General features: G+C 46.9%; 1 protein-coding gene across 3 annotated transcripts in view; it reads left to right on the forward strand.

Annotated features, from left to right (window-relative positions):
• Positions 1 to 5,402: 5,402 nt before the first annotated feature.
• The window catches only part of LOC111981709 (serine/arginine repetitive matrix protein 2), a 13,974-nt gene continuing 3,012 nt past the window's right edge, over positions 5,403 to 16,364 (forward strand). The window contains exons 1-10 of one of the 3 annotated variants that reach the window (XM_070449808.1): positions 5,403 to 5,615; positions 6,847 to 7,101; positions 7,843 to 7,938; positions 12,632 to 12,817; positions 12,945 to 13,031; positions 13,126 to 13,188; positions 13,867 to 13,899; positions 13,987 to 14,100; positions 14,309 to 14,447; positions 14,610 to 16,360. In XM_070449808.1, coding sequence (XP_070305909.1) covers positions 6,854 to 7,101; positions 7,843 to 7,938; positions 12,632 to 12,817; positions 12,945 to 13,031; positions 13,126 to 13,188; positions 13,867 to 13,899; positions 13,987 to 14,100; positions 14,309 to 14,447; positions 14,610 to 16,360 — 2,717 coding nt within the window. In that variant the 5' untranslated portion in view covers positions 5,403 to 5,615; positions 6,847 to 6,853. The remainder of the gene's footprint in view (positions 5,616 to 6,846; positions 7,102 to 7,842; positions 7,939 to 12,631; positions 12,818 to 12,944; positions 13,032 to 13,125; positions 13,189 to 13,866; positions 13,900 to 13,986; positions 14,101 to 14,308; positions 14,448 to 14,609; positions 16,361 to 16,364) is intronic. The other 2 variants (XM_070449809.1, XM_070449810.1) reach the window with 2 other exon arrangements.

Consider the following 16,364-nt stretch of genomic DNA (forward strand, 5'->3'; position numbering starts at 1 on the left):
TGAGCTGTCTGTGCATAGTCTAGCGTCACTGGGACCAGAAGATAAGGGGACCACACTGCCTGTACTGGGCCCAGCAACATCCTAGTGGTGAATGAATAAACACATACAGATTAGACAAAGAAGAGAATCACTGAATAAATGCCTCATAGATCAGTGGTTGTCAAAGTGAGGTTTGGGGTGTCACACGTGTGAAACTCAGCAGCATTGCAGTTCTTGACACAAACCGGTGCGCCTGGCACCTACTATCATACCTGTTCAAAGGCACTCAAATCTTTTGTCTTGCCCATTCACCCTCTGAATGGCACACACACAATCCATGTCTTAATTGTCTCAAGGCTTAAAAACCTTCTTTAACCTGTCTGCTCCCCTTCATCTACACTGAATGAAGTGGACATCAATAAGTCATCATAGCTTTCACCTGGATTCACCTGGTCAGTCTACGTCATGGAACGAACTGTTCCTTATGTTTTGTACACTCAGTGTATATCTACTATATACTGTATATACTGCTGTTTAGGAGTTTGACTGACGGGGATGGAGTGCCTATATCTGTTCAGCTTACAATGAGGAACCCTGTTGCGTCTGCCTGGGGGGAGAAGCTGAAACTCTAGGTGGAGTACATGGGAGGGTTAGTCTCATGATTGTTTGTTCATAAACACAGTCTGCAATGCAGAGCTACCTCACACCTACTGTATCACCTTCATTGCTGACTGTACCAGGCAATTGATTTGTTATTTTAAAGTAACTGACAAGTTGCCAAGTAGGAGCATGCGCTTCTGTTTGACTCCAAAAACCCTGAACCTACGCAGAAATTAAAGGCATTGTAGGCCACTAGAGCATTTGTAAGAGTGGACCTGAGTATTGTCCACGTTATGGACCACCACAGGTGAGTGGTCACCAATAGATTTGGGGTCAAAAAACATTTCCACAGTTTGCTGGACATTTAGGATGAGGTGGTGGTCATTACATCACTACACAAACCTTTGTATCTCTGACATATACACAGTAGTGTCAGTGTCTATACATTAGACAGAGAATGGAAATATCAGAAAACTGGACAATATAGTTATCGGGGTGTCTACTTGTACATTCATTTGTATACTGTGTGAATAGGATGGGTGAACTCTCAGCCTTGGGGGGCACCTCATGGACCTTGGGCTCCTGTTGGTCAGAAATGAGTGATACCACCTGATAGTATAGGGTTTGACTGACATCTGTCTGAGTTTACTGAGGAGGATGTGTGGCTGCAAGATGTTAAAGGCTGAAATAAACTTCACAAATAGCAGTCGAGCATAAGCCTTGGGGTTCTCCAGATGTTGCAGGATGAGATGCACTATGCTGAAGATTGCTTCATCAGTGCCACGCTTGTATTCGTAAGCAAACGGATACAGGTCCAACAGTGTGTTGAGTCTGAGTGACGCTTAGACACCATGATCTTTTCAAGACAATTGATTACAACGGAGGACAGAGCAACAGGTATACAGTCTTTGTTTTCTTTGGGAGAAGGCTTTTGGGGAAGAGGGGTGATGATTGCTTTCTTCCACCGAGGTGGAACCGTGTGGGAATGTACAGACCTCTGATGTAACTCTGGTGTAACTAAGAGAATGGCGCCGGCAAGTACAGCGGCCGTTTTATGGGCTCCTGACCAATTATGCTTTTTTGCATTTTTTTGCATTGATCATAACTTTTTTTTGTACATAATGCTTCCGTCATCATTTCCTAATGACTGAAAATAGCTTCTGGACATCAGAACAAGGATCACTAACCTRGATTTGGATGAAGAATTCTACTTCAATGACTCGGCCGCGAAGAACATACTGTTCAACCGGGACCAGGCCCTAATCCCTGACACTGAGACAATGAAAAGATGAGCTCCGTTCGAGATTATTCTATTAACGGGACCTGGATTACCAGGACTCATGAGCTGACCAGCTGGCAAGTGTCTTCACAGGCATTTTCAAACTCTCCCTGACCCAGTCTGTAATACCTACATGTTTCAAGTAGACCACCATAGTCCCTTTGCCCAAGAACGCCATGGTAACCTGTCTAAATGACTATCGCACCGTAGCACTCACATCTTTAGCCATGAAATCCTTTGAAAGGTGGGTCAATGCTCACATTAACACCATCATCCCAGACACCCTGAACCCACTCCAATTCACATACCGCCCCCAACAGGATGCAATCTCTATTGCACTCCACACTGCCCTTTCCCACTTGGACAAAAGGAACACCTACGTGAGAATGCTGTTTACTGACTACAGCTCAGTGTTCAACACCATAGTGCCCTTGAAACTCATCACTAAGCTAAAGTCCCTGGGACGGAACACCTCCCTCTGCAACTGCATCCGGACTTCCTTACGGACCACCCGCAGGTGATGAGGGTAGGCAACAACACATCCACCACACTGACCCTCAACAGGGGGGCCCCTCAGGGGTGTATGCTTAGTTCCCTCCTGTACTCCCTGGTCACCCATGACTACGRGGCCATGCACGACTCAGACGCCACCATTAAGTTTGCCGTCAACGATGAGATTGCCTACAGGGATTAAGTCAGAGACCTGGCAGTGTGGTGCCAGGACAACAACCTCTCCCTCAACGTCAGGAAGACAAAGGAGCTGATCGTGGACTACAGGAAACGGAGGGTCGAGCACGGCCCCATTCACATCAACGGTGATGTAGTGGATTGAGTAGAGAGCTTCAAGTTCCTCTGTGTCCACATCTGTCACGAACCGGTTCAAAGTTCATAACAAAAAGGAAACAAAGTGGAGATAAGGAATAACAAAATATATTTATTAACTGGAGTAAACTAAATACAATTAACAATGGTGTGTGTAGTCAGTAATCAGTAGTGTAAGTGAGTGTTTGCGTGCATAKATGTGATAATGAGGGGTGTTGAAAGGTGCCAAAGCAAACAAACAAAACGACCACAAAAATGCCACAACCAAACTCTATCAGTGTGTCTGCATGGAGAGAGTCTCCTCAATAAATGGGAAAGTGGTGTATTTARCCCGGGACACCCGAGCCCAGGTGTGTCCCATTTCGCTGACGACCCTCCCGGCTCCGCCCACCGACATCCTATTAAAGAAAACAAGAGCAAAGAAAAATAATTTGGCAGACAGAGTGGGAGGGTCGTCACACATCACTAAGGGTCTATCATGGTCCAAACACACCAACACAGTCGTGAAGAGGGCACGACAAGGCCTCTTCCCCCTCCACGAGGCTGAAAAGATTTTTCATGGGACCTCAGATTCTCAGCTGCAGTTCTACAGCTGCACCATCGAGAGGATCTTGACTGGCTGCATCACCACTTGGTATGGCAACAATTTGGCATCTATAGTGGGTACCACTTGCCATGCAGTAGCAGAGAGAACAGTCTATGACTAGAGTGGCTGGAGTCTGACAATTTGTAGGACATTCACAAGGCCGCAGGGTCAGATAGATTACCAGGACGTGTACTGRGAGCATGCACTGACCAACTGGCAAGTGTCTTCACTGACATTTTCAACCTCTCCCTGTCTGAGTCTGTAATACCAACATGTTTTAAGCAGACCACCATAGTCCCTGTGCCCAAGAACACTAACGTAACCTGCATAAATGATTTCCGACCCGTAGCACTCATGTCTGTAGCCATGAAGTGCTTTGAAAGGCTGGTCATGGCTCACATCAACACCATTATCCCAGAAACCCTAGACCCACTCCAATGTGCATACCGCCAAAACAGATCCACAGATGATGCAATCTCAATCTCTCCTGTACTCCCTGTTCACCCACGACTGCATGGCCAGGCACAACTCCAACACCATCATTAAGTTTGCTGACGACACAACAGTGGTAGGCCTGATCACCGACAACGACGAGACAGCCTATAGGGAGGAGGTCAGAGACCTGGCCGGGTGGTGCCAGAATAACAACCTATCCCTCAACGTAACCAAGACTAAGGAGATGACTGTGGACTACAGGAAAAGGAGCACCGAGCACGTCCCCATTCTCATCGACGGGGCGGTAYTGGAGCAGGTTGAGAGCTTCAAATTCCTCGGTGTCCACATCAACAACAAACTAGAATGGTCCAAACACACCAATACAGTCGTGAAGAGGGCACGACACAGCCTATTCCCCCTCAGGAAACTAAAAAGATTTGGCATGGGTCCTGAGATCCTCAAAAGGTTCTACAGCTGCAACATCGAGAGCATCCTGACCGGTTGCATCACTGCCTGGTACGGCAATTGCTCGGCCTCCGACCGCAAGGCACTTCAGAGGGTAGGTCGTACGGCCCAGTACATCACTGGGGCAAAGGTGCCTGCCATCCAGGACCTCTACACCAGGCGGTGTCAGAGGAAGGCCCTAAAAATTGTCAAAGACCCCAGCCACCCCAGTCATAGACTGTTCTCTCTACTACCGCACGGCAAGCGGTACCGGAGTGCAGAGTCTAGGACAAAAAGGCTTCTCAATAGTTTTTACCCCCAAGCCATAAGACTCCTGAACAGGTAACCAAATGGTTACCCGGACTATTTGCATTGTGTGCTCCCCCCCAAGCCCTCTTTTACACTGCTGCTACTCTCTGTTTATCTTATATGCATAGTCACTTTAACTATACATTCATGTACATACTACCTCAATTGGCRCGACCAACCAGTGCTCCCACACATTGGCTAACCGGGCTATCTGCATTGTGTCCCACCACCCGCCAACACCTCTTTTTACGCTACTGCTACTCTCTGTTCATCATATATGCATAGTCACTTTAACCATACCCACATCTACATACTACCTCAATAAGCCTGACTAACCGGTGTCTGTATATAGCCTTGCTACTCTTATTTTCAAATGTCTTTTTACTGTTGTTTTATTTCMTTACTTACCTACACACACATACTTTTTTTTCTCCGCACTATTGTTTAGAGCCTGTAAGTAAGCATTTCACTGTAAGGTCTACTACACCTGTTGTATTCGGCGCACGTGACAAATAAACTTTGATTTGATTCATGGGTGTCAGTAATATGCAAATAGTTGTCCACTTATGAATTTGACAGTATAGGTGTAATTTCCCCAGCCCCATCATTTACCTTATTGTATACAAGATGGCAGGAATGCATTAATTACAGATCGTGCCTTTAAATGAACTAGATAACCTGAAGATACAAGGGGGCTGTCATTCATGGCATATGTCTTCACATTAGGCTACTCATACAGCAGATAAACTCATACGAAGGGTTGTTGTTCCTTGTGGTATCAAATCAACAAGGTGAAAAGTTTATACACCAATAGGTGTGTTGTCGGCCAGAAAACTTTGAAGCGGAAGAAGGAAAGTGTTCATGGGAAACATGGGAAATGTAGGGCGGTAATGCAACAAATTGAATGCCCACCGCCGTTAAACCTCATAGAAGAAGAAGATGGGAAATGTAGTTTAGATGCGGAGTCTGGGGTCGCCATCATCATCACGCGTGGTTTTCCCCCGATGTTCAACCAGTGACGATTTCCGCAGGCATTAGGTGTTTGTTTTACGAAGAAGTACTTGAAGTAGATTTGCTTTTGTTTCGATTGTCGTTTTATTTAGTTTTTTTTGCCAGTGTATTTGCTTCCATTCATCGTCTCCGTTCGCGGGGAACTCAGAGGTAACGTTAGCTAGATGGGTAGCATGTTAAATTGACTTGCTAATTGTGAAACGTTACGTTAGCCACGGTAGTTGCTAGCTACCATGCGGGGTTAAACTATTTCGATATCTAGCTACTATAGCCGACAAAAAATATATAATGACCTGACTGCTGTACAAATAACGTTAGATACCTATATTATTTTGATGCATTTCACAAGTGTATAGCGCACGGTAGTTAGCTACGTTAGTTGSTAGCTAGCCTAGATAGAAGGCCTATTTGGGCCAAAGTTTGGCCTGTAAGGCAGGGGGCTCGTTCCAAGCCTCGGTTCGATCCTTGTGGTTACTGGTGGAGATGACGCTCACAAATAGTGTGTGTTTGTCAAAACGTTGTTGTTATAATTGCATTAACTAGCTAGTCAGGTAACGTTAACAACTGATTTCGACGTATTGCCGCGCTAGTTCGCCAACGTTAGTTATTTCGCTAACTAGCTAGGCACGATTCCTTGTAGCCGGCCATTTYTTTCTACTACTAGTTTAGTGCGTAACGTTAGCTAAATAAGTTAGCTAGCTAGCTATCTCAGTTTCTGACAAATCTCATACTACTAACGTTAGCTAACTAGGCTTGTTTGTCTCTTTCCCGTTGCAAAGTGTTGTGGTATGGTACAGCAGTAGTTAGTCAACGTTAGTTGGTTACCTAGATATTGGTGGGTTCAAAAACAGGTCAGTGTTTTTTTTAAACTTAACGTTGGCTAGCTATCGGTGACTATATTATGCTRTACTAAGCTAACTGTTGTATTCAGGAAGTAAACAGAATTTCAAATACCAAATGTTTATCATACTTCCTGAATTAAAACATTATTGACCCCGAACTTGTCAACTATGTGTTTGGTGTTTATTACAGTGTGGCCTAGTTTGGAATCTCTTCTATATCATCAATATGGTTTATAGGGGAGGATTGTTTTAATTAACTATTTGTGCATTGTACCTACCCAATCCACTCCCATTTAGTCTTTATTGGCATGCCTAACTCCATAGTGCAGAGTGGATGGCTAATGATACTATGACCAACATTTGTTTTACAACTGTACTTCCTGAATTGACTGGTCTGCCAGCCTAATGTGGTTGACTTTGTGACCTGTTTGTAGACTGTCTGTTCGGGACTGACAAATAGGCCTACCCTTTACCATTCCAGTCCTCATCATTTTAATACTCTAACTTATCTGACCTTTGTCCTGTCTGTCTCTCCACAGAGGAGCCATGTACAACGGCATTGGCCTGACCACGCCACGAGGCAGCGGCACCAACGGCTATGTGCAGCGCAACCTGTCGAGCGTGCGGGCAAAGCGTCCACGGGACGAGCGCGGCGGCGAGCGGGACGAGAAGGACCGTGAGAGGCTGGAGAGCCAGCTGAACCGCCAGCCCAACGCCGAGATCCTGGAACACCAGAGAAAGAGGCAACTGGAGGTCAAGTGTGCAGAGCTGCAGGACATGATGGAAGAGCAGGGGTAAGAGAGAGGGGTGGATAGGTGAGGGAGGGAGGGGTGGGCAGGTAGGTAGAGAGGAGCAGGGGGGGGGGGGGGGGGGGTAAGAATGAGAGAGGGGATTTAATTAAGCTGGCCCGGGTTGCACTGGGCTATGGCCCGTCACGTGACCGGATGAAGCCGTTGAGGAAGGCGTGCCCTGGTCAAATTGAACGGTAATCTGCACCACTCTGTCATATTGTCAACAATGCAGCGTGTTGTTTAGAAACATACATCTGTTTTTTATCAAATGTATATGTTCACATTTTCAAGCTAGTTTCCATTGGGAAGGCAGGTGAAGCAATCATTTTCATATGTGAACACAGAATCCTACTTCTTACTCCACATGCTTAACCAACATCACTTTTTGGGGGGGAAGCGATGTCTGCCAGAGTGGGGGCCCTGGTTCACGCCAGGGAAGCAGCCCAGTTTCAAAACGAATGCAATCACTTTTCACCCAGTGCAAACTCCACGCAGTCGGACCATTTTAATTGATTCCCCTCAGAGGAATGGGAGGGACTGAAATATTTGGAGAGAAAGGGTGACCCTTTCTCTCCAAATATTTCAGTCCCCCCCCATTCCTAAAGGGTCTTCACCCTTTCTCGCCAAATATTTCAGTCCCTCCCATTCCTCTCTGAGAGGAATCGATATGGGGTGCAGAAGGAGAGAGTTAGCTGCTGAGTCTTATCTTATCTGCTGATCTGTCTGTGTTTGTGTTGATGACAGGTACTCCGCTGAGGAGATTGAAGAGAAGGTGAACAGCTTCCGCATGATGCTGCAGGAGAAGCAGGAGCCACCTTCGGCCCCCACCGAGAGAACATCGTAAGTACACTCCACCACAGATCACTGTAGAGTAATGAAACTAGTGAAACCACCACTGGTCTAGCCATCACTACGGAGCAGTGACATTTCTACTGCAGACCACCACAAACTACTACAGACCAGCATGGCTGCACAAACTTTAAATCAACTCAAATTATTTATTTATGCAGCACATTTCAGACATGGAAAAATCAAAGAAAATAAAAACTGAAATATTTACTCAACAAAAAAGAGGATAAAAAAAGAACAATACATTTAAAACACTGAATGACTAAAAAGCACCCTATGGAAAAGTAAAGCTAAAAAGGTTTTTATTTTTTTAAAGATCTCTTAAAAATGTCAAAAGTTTCAGCCCCCCTCAGGTTCTCAGGCTGGGGGCATAGTAACTATAGGCTGCCTGGCCATGCCTCTTGGTCCTAGTCTTTGGTATAGTTAACCGGCAAGTGCCAGGGGACCTACTGGGTACATACATGTTAGACATGCTTTTAAGGTATTTGGGTGCACAGTTGTGGATTGATACAAAAACAAATAGAATATTCTTAATGTATTTTAAAACTCACAGGCAGCCAGTGCAGAGACCTTAAAACCGGTGTAAAGTGTTCTGTCTGGTCTTGGTCAGTACCCATGCAGCAGCATTCTGTATGTTTTGCAGTTGACCAATGGCATCCTTGGGTAGACCAGACAGGAGAGCATTACAGTTGTCAATCCTGCTTGTAATAAAAGCGTGGATGATGAGTCTCTGTATCCGCCTGAGAGAGAAATGGCTGCACTGTGGCAATGTTCCTCAGGTGTTAAAATACTATTTTGGTCACATTCCTAATGTGTGATTCGAAATTTAGTTCACAATCTAATATAACACCTAGGTTTTTTACCTGGTGTTTTGTCTTTATTGCCTGTGAATTAAAATGTGCGGCCAGATACTCTTTACTCTGCTTTGGCTCCAGAAATAAGTACCTCGGTCTTGTCTTGGAGCTAAAATCCTCTTGTGACAGAAATGTAAAATTGTGTATAGTCTGCTTAGCAGTGAAAATCAATGCTATGCTTTCTGATAAAGCTGCCAAGGGTTAAAATATACAGTTGAAGTTGGAAGTTTACATGCACCTTGGCCAAATACATTTAAACTCAGTTTTTCACAATTCCTGACATTTAATCCGAGTAAAAATTCCCTGTCTTGGGTCAGTTAGGATCACCACTTTATTTTAAGAATGATTTATTTCAGCTTTTATTTCTTTCATCACATTCCCGGTGGGTCAGAAGTTTACATACACTCAATTAGTATTTGGTAGCATTGCCTTTAAATTGTTTAACTTGGGTCAAATGTTTTGGGTAGCCTTCCACAAGCTTCCCACAATAAGTTGGGTGAATTTTGGCCCATTCCTCCTGACAGAGCTGGTGTAACTGAGTCAGGTTTGTAGGCCTCCTTGCTCGCACACGCTTTTTCAGTTCTGCCCACAAATTTTCTATAGGATTGAGGTCAGGGCTTTGTGATGGCCACTCCAATACCTTGACTTTGTTGTCCTTAAGCCATTTTGCCACAACTTTGGAAGTATGCTTGGGGTCATTGTCCATTTGGAAGACCCATTTGCGACTAAGCTTTGACTTCCTGACTGAGGTCTTGAGATGTTTTCTCAATATATCCACATAATTGTCCTCCCTCATGATGCCATCTATTTTGTGAAGTGCACCAGTGCCTCCTGCAGCAAAGCACCCCCACAACATGATGCCGTCACCCCATGCTTCACGGTTGGGATGGTGTTCTTCAGCTTGCAAGCGCCCCTCTTTTTCCTTCAAACATAACAATGGTCATTATGGCCAAACAGTTCTATTTTTGTTTCATCAGACCAGAGGACATTTCTCCAAAAAGTACGATCTTTGTCCCCGTGTGCAGGTTATGTCGATATAGGACTCGTTTTACTGTGGATATAGATACTTTTGTATCTGTTTCCTCCAGCATCTTCACACGGTCCTTTGCTGTTGTTCTGGGATTGATATGCACTTTGCAACAAAGTACATTCATCTCTAGGAGACAGAACGTGTCTCCTTCCTGAGCTGTATGACGGCTCTGTGGTCCCATGGTGTTTATACTTGCGTACTATTGTTTGTACAGATGAACGTGGTACCTTCAGGCGTTTGGAAATTGCTCCCAAGGATGAACCAGACTTGTGGAGGTCAACTTTTTTTCTGAGGTCTTGGCTGATTTCCCCATGATGTCAAGCAGAGGCACTGGTATTGAAGGTAGGCCTTGAAATACATCCACAGGTACACCTCCAATTGACTCAAATTGTCAATTAGCCTATCAGAAGCTTCTAAAGCCATGACATATTTTTCTGGAATTTTCCAAGCTGTTTAAAGGCACAGTCAACTTAGTGTATGTAAACTTCTGACCCACTGGAATTGTGACACAGTGAATTATAAGTTAAATAATCTGTCGGGAAACAATTGTTGGAAAAATGACTTGTCATGCACAAAGTAGATGTCCTAACCGACCTGCCAAAACTATAGTTTGTGAACAAGAAATTTGTGGAGTAGTTGGAAAGTGGGTTTTAATGACTCCAACCTAAGTGTATATAAACTTCTGACTTCAACTGTGTAAACTGAACAGTACCAGACCCAAAATTGAACCTTGTGGAACCCTGCACCGTGATAAGTATTTTCTGAGTTATGTTCACCAAGGGTGACTCGACCGGTTAAATAGGTCCTAAACCAATTTAGAACTGGACCGGAGAGGCCAAACAACCTCCAATCTGTCCAGTCTCGGTCAACAGTCTCAAATGCACCACTTAAATCCAAGGACAGATTGGAGAGGTGGGTTGGCCTCACCCTTGGTGTAATCGGTAAAGCAGTGCTTTGGTGGCCTATACGGGGTTATGGCCAACACCGGTGGCTGAAATTGAAACACTATAGCATGCTGCTTGAAAGACCCAAAGTCACCAAATGAAATGTCCTTACAGCTGAGAGCATAAATAAAAATAGATGCTGTCCCCACCCTTTTTCCCTTTAATGATAGAGTGCGAAAAGCTGTAGTCTTAGGGGAGAGGCTCTACAGTCTGAAGACAGCCATGTGTCAGTGAGAAACATGCAATCAACTTACTGCGCCCAGTAATGAGGTCATTCACGAGAGAGGTTTTACTAGTGATTGCATTTAAGAGTGCRGTATTCAATGTGTGGGCCACTCTTCAGCTGGGGCATCTGCCTAGAGGTAACCAATGGAATAACAACCAATTTATTAATGTTATAGCCACGTTTTCTGACAGTCTCCAACCTATCAGAATGGTAGATGAGTTTGCTTTCTAGTGAGTTCATACAGAGTTAAAGGAACATAAAATTAGGTTACTTGCAATAACCAAAGTGCCATTGTTGTAGGAGTTATGGTTTCCTCTTCTGCTTATTCTGACAGGGAGAACTGGAGRCCTACCAGACCCAGTCTGTCAGTCTCTAAAACATTTGATGTTGCTGGAAATTGGAACCCCTGCGATTAGGGGGAATCCCATCTCTTTAAAAGTGCTGGTTGCGCCCACAGAAAGACATTCCTGTCGTTGCAAAGTTTCTTCAGGTACCCGTTTTGGGCAAAGAGTCGGCTGAAACGTTCCGAACCCCTTCGATAGCACGGGAGAGGGCCAGAGATGATAATTATCTTCCCTCTGCTAGCAAGGGTCTTATAGTTTTTTTTTTCTCTAGTTCTCCCTCAGATCGCCTAACACGAAGGTTGTTTAAACCTACGTGAGTGACGATGGTATCTATTGGAGTAGTTGACCAGAACCGTGGGCAGAAGAGAGTTGATGTCATGGACACAGGCTCCTGGGTGACAGTGGACCTTAGTCGGTCCACAGACCGTAGGCAGGCCATCATCTCTCACCATCGAGCTGCCCACAATGATTGTAGTTGTGATGGAATCCGATGGGGAAACGACCTGCTGAACTGTGATGGCTGTAGGGGAGGTTGCCGCTGGGCAGCTGTTGGTATACACCCATGCTCCGTGCGGATTCCCGGGGCTGCTAGGTCCATCTCAAGCGGGGCAAAGCTGTTTGATAGTTGGATCGGATCTTCTCGGATAGACGGGTGGCCTAACTGCATCCCCGATCTCCTACGCCTGTGTCCAGTCTCCCATGGGCCGCGGAGTTGAGCTTCACATCTGTCCGTTGGATTTGGACAGATCAACGCTGCCCGACTCAACAGCTTAGCTATAGCAGGCATTTAAAACTGAGATTTGGGTTGCCTGGGTTACAGCAAGGTCGGTGTACATAGAAAGCAGGTTTTTCTTATCTCGCAGCCGAGCTAACAGCCGGAGGATCTCTTCCCTAAGCTGCTTGATGGTGGTGCATTTAGGGCAGACTAATCCTTGTCCATTTTCCACTTTCACCTTATCTTCATCTTGTGATTGTGTGGGAATCATCTCACACCTGAAGCGTTTGTGCCCAGCCTGGGATGAAATCAGCTGTGCTAGCCCACCAGTGTTGTTTGCCTGCTCCACATGGCTAGCAGCTAACTGAAATCCGGGACACAAACTTGCAGTCCCAGCCACAAAGACTGACCACGTCGCGGCAGTACACTGTTCTGTTGCTTAATGACGTGGCTCTTCCTACAGTTGCTGGCCATTGAACAAGGTGGTGAAACACCACTGTTCCACTCTTTGGGGAGTAACCTAGCGTGAAAATAATAGGACCTATTGAAAAATACCCCCTCTCTCTCTCAGGGCGACAGAGACTCACGCCCTGGCTGCAGCCAATCAGCAGAAGAACGACCGGCTGAAGGCGGCGTTCGGCATCGCCACGGACTATGTAGATGGCTCCTCCTTCCATCCGGAGCGCAAGGAGCGAGAGAAGGAGAAGAGGGAGCAGGAGAAGCTGGAGAGGGAGAAGCAACAGCAGCAGAAATATGCGTAAGTCAGGGGGGGGGGGGTCTCCTAGCTAGCTAGCCTTTCTCGTGTAACTCTGATTTTCCTTTGTTTATCCCCTCTGTTACTTACCATCTCTTTATTTTTCTCTCTTCCTCGCCGTCTCTCTCAGGCTGGTAGAAGAGTCAGAGGACTCGGACTCCCCAGCCCGAAAACAGAGCCGCAAGAAGAAAAGGAAGAAAAACAAGAACAGAGACAGGTGAGAGAAGAGGGAGAAAGTCCTATTTCGTGTGCATGCGTAAAAATAATGCATAGCTTGTTTGATTGACATCACTTTACTCTCTTCTCTTCAGTTCAGAGAGCCCTTCCCCCTCTCCTAGACGGGTGAAAAAAACTAAAAAGAAGAAAAAGAAAAGGTTTCCAGTCGTTTTTCATTTTGCAGTCAGTGAATGGACTTCATGTTCAGCGTAGTGTCATAACATTGCTAGTTATTTCAGAACATCTCAATTGTAGTGGATCAGAACCTCTTGTGTTAGAGATGTGCATGCTTACTGCTTGATGATCACCTGTGCTAGCGAGGACTCCTTAGGGCTCAGACACACCAATACAATTTGCTGGCCCAGAGTACRTAGCACCTCTGATCGTAATTTGCGAGCTGGGTGCGTACCGGTTTTACAAAATCAAATCAAATTTATTTTATATAGACCTTCGTACATCAGCTGATATCTCAAAGTGCTGTACAGAAACCCAGACTAAAACCCCAAACTGCAAGCAATGCAGGTGTAGAAGCACGGTGGCTAGGAAAAACTCCCTAGAACCAGGCTATGAGGGGTGGAGTCCTCTTCTGGCTGTGCCGGGTGGAGATTATAACAGAACATGGCCAAGATGTTCAAATGTTCATAAATGACCCGCATGGTCAAATAATAATAATCACAGTAGTTGTACATGTGGGAATCACGTACAGCGGGTGTTCCCTGAAAACAAAGCGTGCTGAACGATCGACAGACAAACGCTAGATTCACGTTCGGTGTGATGTGTGCGAGCCTTTACCTTTTTCAGCTTAATGAACAAAGACTTTGTGTTTTCTGTTCTAGGGACGGGTCGGAAGAAAAGGATGACAAAGATAGGTGGGTCCTACACAGAACGTGGGTCCTACAGAACGTGGTTCATAGTGTGTGTGTGTACTAAAATACTTTGTTTGTTCCCCATCTCAGCTCCTCAGACGAGAAGCAGGCGTCTAAGAAAAAACGCAAGAGAAGTGAAAATGAGACTCTGCCCCAGAGTAAGACACGGCGCCATAGAAGTGGGTCCTCCAGCTCTGCTCACAGGTACTTCCGGGTCACCAGAACAATTTTGGGTTGTAACTTACTCTAAATTCCCAGGTTTTCCACAAATCCCTGTCGAAGTTAGCGAAAATTTGCAATCCTACTCGCATAAATTCTAGTTATTCAATTCAGTAACTTAAAAGTCAAGGCAGTTTTGAGTTGCACCCCATGCTGTTATTCCATCTCTCATGCCATATCTTCATTTGATCAGCCAATCCCCTGCCCCGCTGAGAGAGAGGCAGAAGAACCAGCCTGTCAAGAGAGCAGAGGAGGGGAGAAAGGGGCCATCTCCAGACAGGAGGGAGCGTGGTCGCGAGGACGGGAGTCCACAGCGTTCGGGAGGCAGAGCGGTAAGACCACCTGTGATTGGTCTGGTGATCAGCTCCCCCATTTTAAAAACCTGTTTTGTGCCAATTGTGCATAATCAATGGCCTCCAACACTCGCTCATTCTCCATTTTCTGCTCACCTCTCTCTCCTTACCTCATTTTCCCTCTCCTCCTCTCCCTCTCAGAGATCTCCCAGGTATCCCAGCTCCCCTGAACGCCGACCGAGGGCAGACAAGGAACGGGAGAAGGAGCGACTGAAGGACAAAGAGAAAGAAAGAGAGAAGGAGCGTGAGAAAGTGAAGCCTACCAGAACAAGACACGACTCCTCTTCCCCCTCTCCTCCTCGACTGGAACGAGAGAAAGCCAGGCGCTCCAGAAGTGGAGAGAGGGATCGAGAGAAGGATAGAGGAAAGGAGAGAACAATGCTGCAGAGGAGCAGACACGACTCTTCTTCATCCCCCTCTCCACCCCCGAAACAACTGGACACCAGGAAACAGAGGAGCGGAAAGAAGGACAAACCACAAAGACGAGACTCTTCCTTGTCTCCATCTCCAGAAAGAGAGGGAGCAAGGAGAGGAAGGAGTGGAGAGGGGGAGCGAGGAAAGGAAAAAAATGTCCCCCCCCAAGCCCCAGCTGACAGAGAGAGGGGGAGAGGGAGTGAGAAAGAAGGATCTCCCCCTAGTCGGAAAAGTGATGGCGGGAGAGGTAGAAACTCATCCCGCGACTCCACATCCCCTGTCCCTCAGTCACCTCTCATCAACGGACGACAGAAAGAAAGGGAGCACGAGGGAAGGAGGGGGAAAGAGGGGAAACCGGAGGAGAGGGGGAAAGAGGGGAAACCGGAGGAGAGGGGGAAAGAGAGGAAACCGGAGGAGAGGGGGAAAGAGAGGAAACCGGAGGAGAGGGGGAAAGAGAGGAAACCGGAGGAGAGGGGGAAAGAGAGGGAGAGGGAATTAAGCAAAGAGAGGGAGAAACAAGAGGAGCAGAGGAAGCGGGAGAGCGAAAGGGAAAAAGAGAGGGAGCGAAACCGAGATGGAGGGAGAGAGCGCGAGAGGTCCGGCAGACTGTCTTCTACCCAACAACATCCGTCTACCTGTTTGTCTGAAGACCTCCGCGCGGAGCGACAGGGTGAGGGGGAGAGGAGGGACAGAGAGAGGGAGAAAAAAAGATACGCGGAGGAGGACAACAGGCGGGAGAACAGAGACCGAAGCCTGCCGGATAAGGAGCGAGAGAAGGAATTGGAGAGGGCAAAGGAAAGAGAGAAGGAGAAACCAAAAGCGAAGGAGAGCAGCAGTAGCAGTGGGAGTGACAGCGACAGCTCTTCCTCATCCTCCGACTCATCATCATCATCATCCTCTTCTTCCTCGTCCTCCGAGGGAGAGAAGAAAAAGGGAACAGTGGTGAAGAGCGGCCCAGTGAAAAAAGCCCCCCCCGCTCTCATCTCCCCTCCCGCTGTAGGTGCTGCCTTCCAGAAGTATCTGGCCAATGGGGGCAGAGAGAGCGCTTCAGAGAGTGACGGACAGAGAGCTACCGGGAGAGAGAAGGAACGTGAGAGAACAGGAGGGGACAGGTCCATGCTCTCTGAAAGGGAAAACCCGCCCCCTGCTCCCCAAAAAGCACCTGTCTCCCAACTCCCCTCTGCTGCAGAGCGCTACCCCCCCACAGACAGAGAGAAGGAGCGAGGGAAGGGACAGGAGAGGTACAGCCCCACTGAGGTAGAGAGCTCCAGCCCTCCACCCTCTCCTCCCAGAAGAGGAGCCCCCCAAGGCGGAGGCGAGAGGTACTCCCCCACTGAAGTGGAAAGAGAGAAGGAGAGAGAGGGAGGGGTGAAGAGCCAGGCCAGGAGGGCAGAGCGGTACAGCCCCTCTGAGCAGGAGAGAGAGTGGGAGAGGAGGGCGCCCTCCCCAAAAGCCCCCGCAGCAGCAGTTGTCCCGCGGCCC

Source organism: Salvelinus sp. IW2-2015, linkage group LG20 (genome assembly GCF_002910315.2).
Source record: "Salvelinus sp. IW2-2015 linkage group LG20, ASM291031v2, whole genome shotgun sequence".
Lineage (NCBI taxonomy): Eukaryota > Metazoa > Chordata > Actinopteri > Salmoniformes > Salmonidae > Salvelinus > Salvelinus sp. IW2-2015.